The 18223-nt window shown below is 40.5% G+C and overlaps 1 protein-coding gene across 1 annotated transcript; it reads right to left on the bottom strand.

Moving 5' to 3' along the window:
* Positions 1-5132: 5132 nt before the first annotated feature.
* Positions 5133-15714, bottom strand: parp10 (poly(ADP-ribose) polymerase family member 10). The gene is made up of 11 exons (XM_030740324.1): positions 15616-15714; positions 13687-13862; positions 11729-11965; positions 10693-10923; positions 9589-10607; positions 9247-9459; positions 8073-8190; positions 7000-7998; positions 6272-6405; positions 6016-6190; positions 5133-5931 (listed from the first exon to the last, which is right to left on the bottom strand). Exons 2-11 carry the CDS (start codon positions 13859-13861, stop codon positions 5633-5635), a joined length of 3600 nt encoding a protein of 1199 aa, XP_030596184.1. The 5' UTR covers position 13862; positions 15616-15714; the 3' UTR covers positions 5133-5632.
* Between the last annotated feature and the right edge of the window lie 2509 nt (positions 15715-18223).

Below are 18223 nucleotides of genomic sequence, written 5' to 3' on the forward strand. Positions count from 1 at the left end.
GATCAGCACATACTGGACAACATATGTGCACACAACAGATTGCCAAAAGTTTTCACTCACTCATTCAAATCATTAAATTCAGGTGTTCCAATCACTTCCATGGCCACAGGTGTATAAACCAAGCACCTAGGCAGGCAGACTGCTTCTACAAACATTTGTGAAAGAATGGGTCACTCTCAGGAGTGACCCATTCTTCCAGCGTGGTACCGTGATACAAGTCCAGTTGTGAAATTTCCTCACTACAAAATAATCCACAGTCAGCTGTTAGTTGTATTATAACAAAGTGGAAGTTATTGGGAACGACGGCGACTCAGGCCACATAAAATCCCAGAGTGGCGTCAACAGATGCTGAGGTGCATAGTGTACAGAGGTCACCAACTTTCTGCAGTCAATCACTACAGACCTCCAAACTTCATGTGGCCTTCAGATTAGCCAAAAACAGTGTGTAGAGAGCTTCATGGAATGGGTTTCCATGGCTGAGCAGCTGCATCCAAGCCTCACATCAAGTGCAATGCAAAGTGTTATATGGAGTGATGTAAAGCACACCACCACTGGACTCAAGAGCAGTGTAGCCGTGTTCTCTGGAGCGATGAATCACACTTCTCCGTCTGGTAATCCAGTGGATGAGTCTGGGTTTGTCGGTTGCCAGGAGAACAGTAGCCTACTGGGCTGACTGCATTGTGTTAAGTGTAAAGTTTGGTGGAGGGGGAATTATGGTGTGGGGTTGTTTTTCAGGAACTGGACTCGGCCCCTTATGTCTGTGTAGATTCTCAGTCATCCAGGTCATAGTAGTCTCCGATGAATTCAGCACAACCGTGCACCTCCCCTTGTCGGCTGGCAGTATGGTGATGTTTTGATCCTTGCTTAGGGCTGTGATGGCCTTCTTCTCCTGAATGGTGAGGTTGGATGGAGGAAGTCTTGCACTGGAGAGAGTGGCTGAAACTTTCATCCTGATCTGTTCTGCTACAGGATGAGAAAGTTTGTTATTTCTTATAGCGGTTTCTGTTGCTGTGATGAGGTCTACTATAGGAAGCTGTTGTGGGGCTATGGCAAAGTTGAGTCCTTTGGCTAGCACATTTTCTTCTGGTTTGGTGAGGACCCTGTCTGATAGGTTCTTCACCCACTTTCCTTGGTTTCCATTGCTTATCGTGTCGTCCTGTTTGTTAACAGATGAATGGTATGCCTTGGTTTGCAGAATTCATCGGATTACCACAACAAAATTACTACACTCCTCAGTGACAACAATACTTATGAGGTCTTGAGACGTGATCCCACAAGCAACTACAAGAAAAAAGTTGTTTGCTGCCTGCAACAACTTGAAAAGGAAAAAGCCATTGACCGCCCCACTTACTACCGCCTGTACCCTGGAGAAGCCACTCCATGCATTTATGGACTCCCAAAGATCCACAAAGAAGGAGTCCCACTTCGACCCATTATCAGCAGTATAAACTCGGTCACCTACAACATTTCCAAACACCTCGCCACCATCTTATCACCGCTTGTTGGCATCACACCCCACCACATTGAAAACTCTACAGATTTTACTAACAAGGTCCAGAATCTTGTACTGGATCCAGATGAAACCATGGTGTCCTTTGATGTGGTTTCACTTTTCACTTGCATACCCACAACTGAGGCAGTGGAGACCGTCAGAAGACGACTACAGGAAGACGATTCCTTACTGAACAGAACCAGCCTCACCCCAGATCAGATTTGTGCACTTTTAGATCTCTGCCTTACCACAACATATTTTAAATACAATGATGGATTCTACAGACAGAAGCATGGATGTGCCATGGGCTCCCCAGTGTCTCCCATTGTAGCCAACCTTTACATGGAGGAAGTGGAAAGTAAAGCTCTTGGTTCTTTCAAAGGGATGGCACCTAGCCACTGGTACAGATATGTAGATGACACCTGGGTCAAAATCAAAACCCATGAAGTAGAAGCTTTCACTCGTCACATCAACTCAGTGGATAAATACATACGTTTTACCAGGGAGGACACCAGAGATAACAAGTTACCATTCCTGGACTGTGCGGTGCTTATCGAGGAAGATGGAAGCCTCAACATTGAAGTTTACCGGAAGCCCACACACACAGACCAGTATCTCCTCTTTGACTCCCACCACCCTCTGGAACACAAACTTGGGGTGATCAGGACCCTACAACACCGTGCGGAAAGTGTTCCCTCTAAGGCAGAAGGGAAGCATAAGGAACACACACACATTAAGAAAGCCCTCAAAACATGCGGTTACCCCAACTGGGCCTTCATCAAATCAGCTAAGACGCACAGGAATGAAGGCCAAACACAAACTACAGAGAATAGGAAGGACAAGAGGAACAACATTGTCATCCCATATGTGTCGGGCTTGTCAGAGAAACTCAGAAGAATTTTCTCCAAGCATGACATCTCAGTATACTTCAAACCAAGTCACACCCTAAGACAAAAACTGGTTCATCCCAAGGACAAACCCGCCAAACACAAGATCAGCGATGTAGTGTATGCTGTTCAGTGCAGTGAAGAGTGCTCGGACCTCTACATTGGTGAAACCAAACAGCCTCTTCACAAACGAATGGCACAACATAGAAGAGCCACCTCGACAGGACAAGATTCAGCAGTACATCTGCATCTGAAGGAAAAAGGGCACTCTTTTGAGGATGCCAATGTTCACATTTTGGACAGGGAAAACAGATGGTTTGAAAGAGGAGTGAAAGAAGCCATCTATGTCCACTGTGAACAACCATCATTGAACAGAGGAGGTGGATTACGTCACCAACTTTCCCCCGCTTACAGTGCTGTCCTGAGCTCCCTTCCCAGACGTCTCAACCCCCATTCACACCTTTGTTCCAGTGACCTCAATAGGCCACAGGAAACAATGGAGCGGAGTCCTAAATTGGTTTCAACTGAAACCACTGATTAAATATGACCCACGCCCCCCTCACACCTGGGCACATGTGTTCACGCACATGATCAATAGAGGGTCATAACCACCTCCAGGGGACTACGCCCACAGGGGTTTAAATACCTGGGTCTCTCCACCATTTGGTTGAGAACTGAAGAAGCCTTTCGGATGAGAGGTGAAACGTCTTCAAGAAACAAAAAGAAGTCCAGTCGCCTTTTTCAAGCTCCAGAGACTCGGCCCCTTAGTTTCAGTTGAAGGAACTCTTAATGCTTCAGCATACCAAGACATTTTGGACAATTTTATGCTCCCAACTTTGTGGGAACAGAGTGGTCCCTTCCTGTTCCAACATGACTGCACACTGTAAGGACCATAAAGACATGAATGAATGAGTTTGATGTGGAATAACTTGACTGGCCTGCACAGAGTCCTGACCTCAACCCAATAGAACACCTTTGGGGTGAACCTTCTGGAATAACGGTTAAAAATTCCCAGAAACAAACCTTGTGGAAAGCCTTCCCAGAAGAGTTGAAGCTGGTATACCTGTAGCTGTAAAAGGTGGGCCAGCTTTATATTAAACCTTATGGATTAAGAATGGGATTTCACTCAAGTTCATGTGTGTGTGAAGGCAGACGAGCGAATACTCTTGGCAATATAGTGTAGGTAAATATTGGTCTAAAACCTAGAAATACACTGAGGACTAAGCAGGGCGATCATCAAGTTTCTCATTTAAAGTTTTATTTTCTTATAAATGACATTGATTTAATTGTTTCTCTTGAAACTACATTCTTCATTCTTTATTAAAAGCAAAAAAAAAAAAAATGCTAAAAACGACAGATTTTTGTAGTAATTGTAATAAAATCTAAATTAAACAGCAAAAATCTACGACCAACACTTTCCAGGACTGTAGTCAAAAATTTAATTAAAGTTGTGATCAGAGCACTTGGAAAAATGAAAGAGGCACTGTAATAAGGTAATGATGTCTGTCTTCACTTCAGGGTTAGGGTTAGGGTTAGGAAGGATCAGGTGAACTAGACAGATAACAACTATCACATACTTTGCAATACACAGCATACTGGAGCGCACAGATTATTTTGTTTCAGGAACACAACAATACACAGTCTTTAAAGTGTGCAGCACTTGTGATGGATGTAAGGTTTAAAATTTTTACAATAGAACATAATCATGTGACTTAAAACCAAAAACAAGATAGAATTAGCTTTAATGTGACAAAGAATAATTCTACTTTCAACCCAAACCTGCTCGTATTTAAACATCTTTCGGGGTCCAGCTGTAGAGCGAATGGACCAGACACCTCTCCAGTGCTATTTTCACCACGCTCAGGGTTTATTCTTGCATAGCCAAAAGAAAAACCTTCAGGGGAAACTCAAATAAGTGAACCCAAAAGTGAAAATAAATATCAGTCATATTCCTGTACTATCAGACTCAGTTTGTTTACATTAACCTCCTAGTGATGGAAGCAGCCAGACTGGAGTGTCTGTAGTACTGTCAGCAAATTACAGGAGTCCAAATTTAAAACTTTCTCTTCCACTTACAGGAATACAATTACCGTATTTTCCGGAGTATAAGTCGCACTTTTTTTCATAGTTTGGCTGGGGGTGCGACCTATACTCCGGAGCGACGTATATGTGACATTTATAACACATGAACCAAAATACTCCAGCCACTTGACATCTCCGTGAACTGCAGCTTTAAGGCAGTCTTGCGTAACCTGTGGGCGCAGTGGATGATGCATGGAGAGCACAGCTTAACGGCAACTGGGAGAATGCGCCACCCAACTTTCCTGGAAGTCATTGGATGGATCAAGAAAACATGGGCTTCAGTGACAAACCATCCTGTTGGGATTCAGAAAGGCTGGAATAATTGGAACTGCAGCTGACGACGAGTCTGACTAACGCGACACAGAAGAGGAAGCGGCGCTTCGTCTACGGAGTGTACGGAATTGTTTAGAAGTGACACAGAGGATGAAGAATTCAATGGATTGATGGTTTGGTTAACTTGTTAGTATGTTCTTTATGCTATGGTTATCTGAATAACTTAATGTTACGTTAACATACCGAACACGTGTTCGTCATGTAGCTGAATGTGCTACGTTAGCATAACGTAGGTGTAACCGTGTTCGTCCTGTTCTTTAATCCATTATTATTTTAAATTGCCGTTCAAGATGGAATTTCTGCTCTGGGTCTCAGATTCTATCAACCCCCCCCCCAAAAAGTGCGACTTATAGTCCAGTGCGACCTATATATGTTTTTTTCTTCTTTATTATGCATTTTTTGGCTGGTGCGACCTATACTCCGGAGCGACGTATAGTCCGAAAAATACGGTACATTTAGTGAGGAAAAGCAAGGGTAATATTAACTGGAGTGTGGGAGTGATACCAGTGAGTACCAAATTGATTATTACAAGTCAAATGCCATGCAGTAAGTGCTGCCTATGTAAAAGCCACGGCACAATGAGCTGTAAATGTGCTGAAAGGGCATGTTTAAGGTTACTGAACTAAAATTGGCTTCTTGGGTTCAGTTGTTTGATTCTTTTTAATCATATTCAAACAAACTGAAGAAGTGAAAGTGGGGAACCCTTCAATAGTTTTATGAGTTTGATCACAACCTTAGCTCTTTATAAATCAAAATTGCTCTTTTAACTGACGGTAGAAGCCTTAAAGCATCAGTAGTCTGTTCTCCAAATTTAATTGTCGGTATCTAATTCATTCCCTCATCGGTGGATTCTCTGGCATGTAATGAGATATTCTGGAAAAGCTTGTGTATCGTTGAAAATGACGAACATTGATGGCTTGGTGATGTTGTCAGTCACGCTGTCGTATCTGAGGGGGATATCTCCAGTCTCCTTCAGCGGGGCCGTCTTCATTGAATGGCAACCTTTGGTGTAATCTCCCGTTAGAACCTTCGACACAAAAATAAACTTGTATCCATCTGCGTTTGGGGGGGAATACTGATCCTGCACGGACAGAGCGGAGTTCACAGCAAAATACACCCCCTGACCGTAGACAGTGGCTGTGTGGAGAAACGGTAACGTCAGAGGATTAGAAGCGACAAACTGAGTGTAAATAAAACAAGTAAGCTAGTACAAAAACACACCGTTCTTTCCACAGAAGCTTCTGTTGAAGCCATGAACGCAGATCTCCTTGACACTGCTCTCACTCGTGCCGTGGTAGAGAGTGCGTTCAATCACCGGGTAGGTGGCATGCTTCAGTATACTCGCCTTCTTCAACTTGTACTGATTGTACAGCAGCCGATTCATGAGCTTCTCAACCTGCAAAGAAAAATAAAGAAAATTCTAGTCATCCCTAAAGCAACAGTCACTTGTTGCAAATAATAAAACTCGTCGTTGTACCTGTATGATTCTGATTTTGCTGTGGTACTCCTGTATGGTCTCATAGAACTGCTTCACCACGTTCTGAAATTCGTCAGATTCCTCATCCACTTTGGTTGCTTCAGGGAAGTTTGACAGCAGAGAGTATTCCTCTTCTGTTAAACAAATGAATTTAGTAGGTATCATTTTAGTTTTTAAAATTTGTTATATGATTTCATCAAAATGAACGTGGAGCTGCAAAACTGACGCAAGGCAAAGACCGGTCAATAATCTAACAGGATAGATCAACAAACTGCAGTTCCTCTAATGGCCAGGAAACAAGTCTGGTTCCAAAAGTAAGTAAATCCTTACAGACTCCCAATGTTACAAGGCCCAACTTTAGCCATGAATATCATGTTTGCAGTCTAGGAACAAAAACCAATTTGATCTTTATAGCTAATCCATCCTATCCACATGGATACTGTTAGAGCCTCAATTATTGGTGTGATGACACAGGCGTCTGCAGCCAATAGCTGTTTGCTTGGTTTAACCTCAGCTAATTGGAGTCACTGAACCTGACCTCTCACAATGTTTGTGCTGCTGGTGCCTTTTGGAGCACCTTTAATGGAATTATATGACAAATCACACAGCATAAGCCAGATGGCTATATTATTGACATGTCTTCTTTTTCTACATTTTGTCAGTTTCACAGCCATAGCATCATTCTATAGAAGACCTTGAGCAGTACAGCTTTATAAAACTCACTTTACCTGGTAAATCCTCATTCAAATCCCCTAATTCCAGCGACTTCCTGGAGATTTTCACTGATTTCCCCGAAACTATGTTATATTCTTGCATCTTCTCAAAGTTGATAATGTGGGGCTGATTGTCTAGCAAGACATCAACCTTCTTCAGCTTCATCCTAAAAGCATTCTCAATGAATACCGTAGCATCGGGAGAATAAGGAGTAGTGCTGGAGGAGACTTTGTCGTGCTGCAGCCACTGGACAGTCTTCAGGATTTCCTTGTCAGACACAGAATTGGAAATTTTCTCCAGCAACAACTTCACATCACACACAGCTCCAGTCACAAAGTCCTTGAAACCAGATATGGTGATTATGGTCCCTTGAACCTGAATCTCAACTGCATGCTTCCTCTTGATCATTTCCAGACATGTCTTGTGGTATTCGGACATGTTCCTTATGCTCCTGTGCTCCATTTTCTCCTCGACCTGTCTCTGGCTGACCTTCTTACTAAAGGCTATGTCCACCCGAATCAGGTCACAGCTATAGCCTGCAAACACAAATAACTGGATGGTGTTGGCTGCCTTGATTGCATCTTGCAGAGTGGTATTACTGTTAGCCTTCTTCAGCTGGTTCACTTGGGGTGTCTTGCCAGTCCCATTAGAAGAGTTTTCATGTCTGGACATTTTCCTGGACAACTCCAAGGCTTTCTGCAGCTGCTCCTCGTCATCCTCTGGGGACCAATGCCTTGACTCCATAGAGTACTGGATAGCTAAAGACAGTTGGGCCTCTTCCTCCAGATTGCTAGAAAGGCCCACGCCTCCTTTATTGAAGAATAAACTGCTTGCAGTGCTCTGATTGGACTCAGCAGCTGTCACATCAGAGTCCTGGTCCATCACGCTGCTCAGGTCGTCTGCTGTGTACAGGTCTAAGTTATCCATGTCTTCCTGCTCGTCTGACGCGGACACACCTTCCACATGTCTTTCATCGATAGCAGAGACGATTTTCTTTGCCTCCTCTAAAAGGCCTACAAAGAGGTAAACACACCGTTTGAAGCTGCACAGAAATAAGAGACACCAGTAAAGAAACAGCAGATACTACCTCCATTTGAAGCATCAATTTGCATCAAATCTGACTTCAACTCCAGCGGAGAATCGCCCACAGACATTTTCTCGAGGTTTTTGTGTGACATCATTTGCCACGCAGTTTCAAAAATATCCTGTAATAAATAAAACATTTGTATATTAATTAGCAAAGTCTAACTTATTGCTAAAGAATTATAAGTTTAACAGGCATCCTTAATATGTTAACAGACTATATGAGTAGTTTTGTGTAACTGGACAACTTAGTTAAGAATTCCAGAGAGTACATTCATCCATCCTAAAATTTTAGCATATTTTTAAATGGAAAATACTGTAGCTAAAGATGTAAAACTAACAAATTTTTTTAGCATTTATGACCCAATGTTTGGGAATTCAGTCATTCATATTAAGTTATTCATATTCATCAAAGCAAGCAATAAGAAAACACATTAAAGCTAAATATATCTTCAAAATTCAGATACAAATCTTGGCGTTTCTATAGCAGCTTTTACCAAAACTTGTGAAGGGCAGCTTTTCCTAGCTAAGAAATCACTAAACTAAAACCAGGTTTATCTCCCAAAGACTTATTGGATTTGTATGGGCTTACATCCATTTATCACCTCTCAGCAACTACTGTAACTCAAGACTGCTTATTTTCAGTCTTTCTTGACTGAAAACGTTTCAAATGCAGCTTTTTTTTTTTTTTTTTAAAAGTGCTATAAAGAAACACAACTCATCACTCCTGCTTTGGTTGAAAAAATGCTGAACTGATTTTATTTGTTTTGAAAGTCCTCCGTGGATCAGCTCCAAAACAGATTATGCATCTGTTAAAACCATATTTTGCCACTTGATCTCTTAGGCCATTCACCTCTCAGTCTCCCACTCTCACCTAAAAAAATAAAGCTGACCACATTGTCTCTAGTGCTGCATCACATTTTTGCATGCAGAAAACACTTGGGGTTAACTCCTGATATTTTAAATGTGCTATAAAAATAAAAGTCACCTGACTTGACTAAACTATTCAAGACTTGCTTTGGTTAGCTGTAAACTCAGCATCAGGCTGTAATGTAGAAGGAGTTGAAATATAAAGCTCAAGAACAAGAATGCCAACCTACAAAATCAGCCAGATAAGAGGAAGCATTTAAAGCACAGAAACACACAAAAAAGTTTGCTTTCTTCCATCATTGCATTACCTGGTGTGGCAGGGGCTGCCAGGGGACATATTTTGGGCTGATGTGGACACTAAACTTCGTCTCCATCTCATTCATAATGCTTCGACACTCCTTTTCATCTAAAAATCGGGCCACTCCTGGAGTGTTTACTGTGATGGTTCTGGTGCAGATTGAGGAAACTACACCTTGCAGCACCTCCTCTGCCATTTGGCAGGCAACAGCGTGGCCGTGGATCTATCAGGTACATCCACAGACATAAAACGATCAGGTGAGAATTAGAATTTAAAAACACTTAGAATATAATGACATTTACACCACTAGAGTCATAAATCCTTTTGCATGTGATTCTGATGTACCACATACCTTTAACCCACAAACATCCTCAGCCTCTAATGGAAAAATAGACACTTGGTCCATGTCGGCCAAGAGCTGATGACAGAAGATCTGAATGTACTTCAGCATGCCTGGTTCCATAGAGATGACCGTCTCCCTTTCAATGGGTGTAGACAGAAACTGCAGGATTGCAGCCTTCTTCTCATTCTCCATCCCCGGCAGAGTCAAAACATCAATATTCCCTCCTCGTTCTGCCACTTTTACAGAGGAGAAACTCAGAGCCTGCAGGAACTCTGACCACTCTCTGCAATACATCATGCCCTCATATTCTGTGTTCAAAGGCATGCTGAAGTGACAGACTTGAGATTTTAAAAAGCTACACGCTTGCTCGGCTGAGTTCTGGGATAGAGACATTACCGTAACATTAGAGTCCGATACAGCGTACAGAGCAGAGGCGCCACTTTGCTTCATGGCTTTTAGCAGTCGCTCCTTCACATCTTTTCTGTCAAGAAACTGAGCCTTTTCCAGCTCAAGGGTGAAGTGAGTCTCTGCTATGTTCCCTAGAAAGTCCAAGATGGTTTGTTTAAGCTGCTCTACTTGTGCTCTATCAGGTCCTTCAATGTAAACACCATCATCTTTAGTCTGGATACTAACATTTGGTTTAGTGTTCTTTATATCTTCTTGAATCGTACTGTGTTGAAACAAAGCATGTTTTACTGGATCTGTGATAGCAATATGACACGTTAGTGTATCTGCATCGTCAGTTTGATCCTCCATGACTTCCTCTGCCTCTGCCACCTCTTCTACAACCTCATGAGCAGCAAGTGGCTCCGAAGATGTTTCACAGGGGGTTGGATTGCTGGAGCTGACCGCCATGGGAGCAATAGTCTGCATTTGAATATCATTCACATCCTCAGAGTTCTCAGTTATGTCTTGGCTCTCATCTTCTTGCGATGTACTTTTTGCAGGTAAAAGAAAATCAAAGTAGGGCTTCACTGAGAGCTGTGCATCCTCAAGTTTGTGTGAGAGATCCAGGACAATATCCACAGCTGTTCACAGAAAAACAGACATTTTCAAAAAAAAAAGTGTAAAGGCACAGCAGGAGTTTTAAAGGTTGTACAGTGCAAAACTTACATTCATATTTACAAAAGGACACTTTCGCTGTACTCTCTGATAGCATGGTGACCTCCTTCACATCCTGATTCCCAGCACGACTGCTCTCAAAGTATAAAGTGAGATAGTCCGGAGTGGCTCCAGGGTGCAAATTCTCCACAAGGATGGAGTCAGGTTGTTCAACCTGTTCAAGAGTTACTTTAGCCCCATCAAGTCCCCTCTTGGACATTTGTGTGCTAAGTGTTTGGAAATCTGTAATAACAACAACAACACATTTCAGTCAGCACCACTACAGTAAAAAGATGACATTGCATTTTTCATTTATATTTATCTATTCTGGGACTTCCCTGTCCTTAAACATGCATAGGTGGGGACAGCACACCTCTCCACCCTTCTATGTGCATACATGGAAAGCCAGTGACAAAAGACACTCAGGTGAGAAAGAGCATGAAAGGAGAAACTTGGGGGGGAGAAAGTTACAGTAGTTTCTCTTTAGGTGTGTATGCTGGGAAGTGGCCCCTAAAAATCTAAATCTATACATAATTTAAATTTGGCCCCTTTCCTCCTCAAGATCATTATCTCATGCACATAGACTGATAGAGAGATAGCAGCCAGCATGAGAAGATAATGAGAGGAAAAAAACGGACCAATTTTAATCAAGTTTTTATTTATTTGTATGGGTTGATTCCCAGAACTTTATAATCATACTTTGTATGCGGGTACCAACAAAAAGGGAAATAAGTTGTGGGACTGTGAAAAAATGAAAGGATTATTAAAGTTGATGAACTGAGAATGACTGCAAAAAAAAAATTTCACCAATTCATCCAGTAGAAGCTGAATCATTTCATGAGTGGCCTGCTACTACAAAAACAGGAAAATCCATGAACCAAAGTCACTGGGATTCATTATCTGGAGGGAGGTCTAAAATATCACGGCACTCAATTTCAGTCCATCAAAGTGGAGGCTCGACAGACACTCTCAGAGCATTTTATAAAAAAAAAAAAAAAAAAAATATCAACACTTTGTAAGTAAATGAAAAGCTATGCGTTCAGTAGACCTTTTGAGAGGGGTTCACCGAGATGAATGAGGATCAAATCTCTCCCCGGTGAGGGACACAGGGTGAAGTCATCCTGTGCCGTCATGTTCTCCACATAGAGCTCTATCATCTCTATACTGGTGTTGGGGTTGATCCCCCGCAGCAGGAGTCTGCATGGGTCCTTTGAGGCAAGCTTTCTCACACTCAGTTCAACATTATGCAGAACGTGGTGCTCTTTAGACAGCACTCGGGCTGCAACTGTCAAAACGAGTGGAACAGAAAGAAGAGAATTAGTATACAGTATATTAAATGTTTAAATGAATTAAAACATTCTTTTAAACATAAACTGAGTGCTTCTTACTATAGAGAGTGATGTTTATAGGTTTTTAAACAGACAGGTTATCACAGGGCATTATACAGAGCAATGGAGTCTTCAACAAACTTGTAGGATGACATTTTTTCTTACACAGCAACGGCTCTTTACCAAGATGATTGTCTAGACACTGTACATATCCTAACTCTAGGAGACTACGCACATGTCAGTGATGCTGCAGTGAGTTGGTATATATATGAGTTTATTGGTGCACCCCAGTACTTAAAGGAATAGCACTACAAAGATGGAAGAGAAATACAGCACCTAATAACAGTGAGTTAATGAAACGCTGCAGGGTAACCTTTCAGGGATAATATTTGTGCCCAATCACATTTCAGATTCACTCACATCTCTACCCAACAGTTTATAAGCAAATGGAAAAAATGCAATAGTGCAGTAGTGCTGAGATGGGTGTGTCCAACGTTTATAAGGCAGAGTGACCACACAGTCTAAATCACTCCTAAACTGTCACTCCATGATAGAATTTTTTAGGCTAAGACTGCAGCACTGAGAAGATTCTCCAAATGTCTGTGAATACAGGCTCTAGACAATATGCTGTGTATCCTGTACCAACCCTAAAATTGCTACTGAAGAGGAACGCCATTGCCCAGCAGAGTGATAATATGGACAGCTCAAGCCTGTTTGGTGCCAAACATGAGATTAGGTTTTGAATTGGATGAAAAGACAAATAATCAGCTCAGTTCTGTGTTCGTCACAAAACTGTTTTATTAGAGCATTTATGAATTTGACATCAAATGTTTGACCTGAGAAAATGTACCATTTAAAGGAAAAACATTGGCTCATTTTGAATTTGCTGGCAGACACACTTCAGAAAGGTTGGGACGGGGGACACTGTAGTATCCTCTCTTCACCCGTAAACATCTGGGAACTGAGGAGTACAGCTGCTGGACTACAAATGGAGCCACAACTTGTAGACACAGTTTTTTGCAGATTGGTGAACCTCTGCCTATCTTTACTTCTGAGAAAGTCTGCCTCTCTAAGATGTTCTTTTAATGGCCAGTCATGTTACTGACCTGTTGCCCTAATTAGGTACAAAATTTTCCTCTGTTTCTTTCTAGTTCCACTCAGTTTCGCAGCCTCTTTTGCCTCCATCCCACCTTTTCTGAAATGTGTTCCTGCCATCAAATTCAAAATGAGTTAACATTTGTCTTTATTTGGTACGTTTTCTCAGTTCACACATTTGATATGTTTTCTATATACTACTGTGAATAAAATACGGTTTTATGAGATTTGCAGATCATTGGATTCTGTTTGTATTTACATTTTACACAGCGTCCCAATTTTGTTGGAATTGGGGTTATATTGATTGGTTTGTAAAGAGACTGAAAATAGCAGTAACGCTTTTTTAAGTGATAATCTAAAGCAGTAAAGGTCTGAGAGTTTAGAAAGAAAACAACCTTTTTCCAAAACCGCTCAAAATATGAACAAAAAAAGAATTGGCAGTCCTTTTTCTCTTGGTCCACTTTAAGACGGAGTTTAGTCCTTTTAAAGGACTATAGGTAAAAATAATTTGGAAAGAAATTTGGATAAAGGATGAGAAAAGTTCAAAGATGAATCACAATGATATCTGTTCACAGTGACTTACCTTCTGCATCTTCAAACACAATTATGGCGCGGTCATCGTTCTTCTTCACAGATACAAGTGAACCTCCACCGGAGCGCCGCTTGTTCTCAAAGTATAAAGACAGAAGCTCCTCATCCACACCTTCAGGCAGCTGTGACACCTCCAACGTCCTCTCCTCCAGTCTTTCACCAGGCATCCTGAAGGAAATAAAAAATACAGAAACACTAAGGTTATAAAATACTGCTTAACATGATTCACATCAGCCAATTACTTGTTTCAGCTTTTCAACTGTGAGGACCTGGTTATTTCTTCTGTTTCATATCAATGTAAATTGATGGACTTTGTCTTCAGAAAAGGACAAATATGACAAAACAAGCAATTAAAATGATGGTGTAGTACATATGTACTTTTTTATGAGAAAACGTAAATCAAAAAATAATGGAAGAATCAAATGAAGACAAACTGCAGAATATTCTTTGATGTGAATAATGCAGCCTTACGTCTAAAAATTTCAGTCAAAACTATGGTTTATGCAGTTTCTCATGTTTCCACAAAAAGTTAAACTTTTATCAAAAGCAGTGATGGCATGAGATGTTCAACAGGTAAATCGGCTGAGCCTGTTACTCAGGCAGATTCAAACTTACAGTTTATTTTTTGTCCTGTGCAGCAGTATTTAAGTAAGGTAAAATTATTGTTAAGCTCAAACTAAATACACTGCTGCTCTCTAAAATGTTGTCTAGCAGTAGCACAGTGAAAACTGCTACATTTAATGGAGCAGAAGCTGAAAAAGTATCAATTTATAAACATTCAAGTTTCTAGATCAATGGCAAGCTTCAAAAAAAAAAACAAAAAACAAAAAAAAAACCTGTTAATGAACTAACTATATAATTATAACCAAAACTGATATTTTGTTTCACAACCAGAGTTATAGAAAGCAAAGTATTCAATCAACCTTTGTATCTGTTATGGATTATGATGAAATAAATTACCTGCATTAAACTACCCCTACCCTCATACCTCTCCATATCCTTACTCAGATTCAGAACTGGGAATGCCTTTGGTACATACTGATTTGTTTCAAATGAAAGTTGGGTAGCAAATGAATATTTTATACATTTTATAATGTATGTGTGTGTTTTAATTGTTTTCTAAGTACTGTGGTCAGGTCATCATTGCTCTCGAAGGCTTTCACTCATTTAAAAAGTAGTTCCTGAAGTATTACAGCTGCACACGTAGCCCTACCACGCATGCGAGCGTGTATAGTACTGGGATGTACACAAAAAGGTACAAAGTTTGACATCTGTTAATAAGAACTGGCACAGAAAGTTGCCATTACCACCGTATGTCACGGTTTCTGTCTTGAAATAACAGTCAGAAAAGACTGATCACTCTAATAAACATTTAACTTAAGGACAAATGAGCCTACAATTGTAACCAAAGTTTTAAGCAGTTTAAAAAAAAAAACTGCTAATTACATAGTTTACTTTGACAGTTAGTTTGAGAGTTGTCATAGTTCAGCTTGTTAATTTTAATGTGGAACATTGCTGTCCAAATTCCGATGATTATCAGGAGCAAGTCTGCCGTATCAGCGGCTCCGGCCTACACAGCGCTGCTGGCTGCTCCCTCACAGGAAGCCCGGTCCCTACATATTTTTGAGGACCAAAATGCCGCGTTGCTGTTTTAATTAGTTTTTCTACACAGAAAATATCCTTCACAGTCTGACAATGTGCGTTACAGCAGCGCAGTTCTTTGTTTTTTTACTGCGTATTTCACCTAAAGTTCAGGTACAGCACGCTGTCATTTTGCCAACAGGAAAGTGAAACCAGCGGCTACAGCTGCCATATTTAGTCCCTGAAGCTGCTCTTAGTCGCAAAAGCAATTTATGTCGGCGACAGCAGAGGTGTGTTTTGCTTTCACCACGAAGGTACACGGCCTGTCAGCTCTGCTCACCTGCGCTACGAGGGAAACATTTGCTCTCAGAAACCTCTAGAAGAGTTGAACTGCGGACTCTGAAGACTTCCTTGTTGTGCTTCTTGTTGAACGTCCGGTTGACGTCATCAGCTGTGCGCGTTAAAGGGGAAACAAAAAACTCGGAGAAGAAATTATCTCAGACAACGTACAACCTTTTCAATATTTTTGTAAGACTGTTCATTTGTCTTCAAATTCTTTATGTTATAATTTATTATTCCTTTTTTCTTAAAAAAAAAAAAAAGATACTAATTTTGCAGCTGCTACTGTAAGGTGGGCCTTTTTCGTATTGATTTAATATACTGCTGAGTTGTGAGTTTCCCTCCCGGGAATAAACAACGTCTTGTTTTGCCTTGTAATGACACATTATGATATGAATTTGTTGAATATATTTATCGTTCATTTTATATTAACAAATAAATAAATATTTGTGGAATATATTTTGTACTTTATTAATTCGAATCTTAAAAAGTAGTAAAAAAGAGCGATATATATACTTCTGAAGGGAGTATATAAGTGTATAGCAGCAGGGAATAGATACTCAAGTAGCTATAGTGCAAGTATTTCAAAATTGTACAAGTAAATGTAGTTAGTGGAGGGTGGGTGTAATTATACCATCAACCACCGACTGGGATTGAAACACACACATGCTTTCCAATCAGAAACACACTGTTGTTCTGAAACTATTGCGCATGCTCGGTAGCATTTTCTAGCTATTTCTGGAAAATGAGGAGGATCATTTCACTTTAACAAGTTTCAAAGAAAAAAAAAGGTATGATTTTGAGGCAGATTTTTTGAAAAAAATATTCAGTATGATTATTCTGCTGTCCAACACTGGATGCCTGCAAGCTGACTTACATCAATTTATAACCATAAGTTATTGGTTAACATTGACCAAGAGAAACCTGTGCAAATATAACTGTTGCTCGCTAGCATACATAATTTTATCACTGCTACAAGATTAGGAAGTTGTGACAGATTTAAAACCACTCCCAGAATTAGCACATTTAACTAAATTAGCTAATTTTACAAGGTTGTGTTGAAGTAAATACTTCAGGTGTTATTTACACTATATTGTCAAAAGGGTTTAATATGATGTCAGCCCACCATTTGCAGCTATAATAGCTTCAACTCTTCTGGGAAAGTCATGGTCTGTGAAAGTGGACTGTGTGGCGTGTGTGGAGGTGAGGATCCAAACGCAGGACTCAGAGGCAGGCTGATGGGATTTTTTTTTTAAATACTTTTTTATTTTTCCAAATTTTGATTATACAAATATAGCAAAAACAAGTAAACTTATAATAACAACCAACAAAGAAACAAAACAAAACCACTGAGAAAGGTGTACAGAGGAACACAATGATATTGGTAGTAAATGGGGTTATTCAAAGTCTGGTAATCTTACTAATATATAACTCTTCCACTTCTCCCATATCATATCTCATATCTGCAATCTAATAGAGAAAGCAGTTTACACCATATTAAAAATTCCATAGACAATGTGATGCCACTTGTCCATTGTTGGAGCATTTTGACAACCATTTCTTAGTAATAGACTTTCTAGCTGCTAGACTCAGAATTCCAAACTTAGTGCTTAGTCTCTTCATCTGTGTCTTTTGTGTACAAGAGTCCAAATAATAGTTCACCCCAGTTAAACGTAATTTGCATTCCAAAGATTACCACCAGCTCAACGTAAACTGACTTCCAGAACTTATTAATAAAAGTCCAAAACAGGTGGAAGTGATTTACATCTTGGGCTTCACAGTTTCTCCAACAACTGGAGTAGCCTGAGTAATGTTTTCTTTGTGCAGGTGTTGTAGCCAAGTATATCATTAGGGATTGAAAAATTTGCATTTTTCACCCATTTTTGTTTAATATGAATTGTGCTTGCAGATTTATTCTCTTGAAGGTGTCAGGGTTGCTGCTGTGACCGGCAAGGCAGGGGACCCCAATGCAGGACTTGGAGGCGAGAGTTAACTTTATACTCTCAGCTTTATTAGCAAAAAATGCACAATGTAACAGAGCCAGCTGTACCTCAAAAACTACTCAAACTCGGCTTGCCTAGACATAACATGAACTTGGGGCATAAAGGCACCCAGCAGAGGAAACAAGCAAGAGAACAAGGGGAAAATACAGACAATATATATACAGAGGGATAATGAGGTAAGTGGAAACATCTGGGGAGAACAGGTGACAGAACACACTAACGAGACACAGGAAGCAAAACCAAACACAAAGCACACAGGACAAGGGATTGTCAAAATAAAACAGGAAGTGAACAAACGTAACACAACAAAGACTTGACACAACACAGGGAAGACAACACGAGGGAAACAGGAACTAAATACAAATAACTATAACAGAAAATTATGACACAACTCACGGAAAACACACAAACCACACTGGATGAACAGCCCAGGATCATGACAGAAGGGCCCTATATATATTCTTCAAATTAATTTGAGACTTGGTTCTGTTTTATATGTCTTAACAAAAATCCTCAAAATAGGCACTACAAATCAGACTCCGCATACAGAACTTCATGCCAAAAGGCAAAGCTCTGTATGTGGTGCCTGATTTGTAGATATCTGAA

This window comes from Archocentrus centrarchus, chromosome 11 (assembly GCF_007364275.1).
Source record: "Archocentrus centrarchus isolate MPI-CPG fArcCen1 chromosome 11, fArcCen1, whole genome shotgun sequence".
Lineage (NCBI taxonomy): Eukaryota > Metazoa > Chordata > Actinopteri > Cichliformes > Cichlidae > Archocentrus > Archocentrus centrarchus.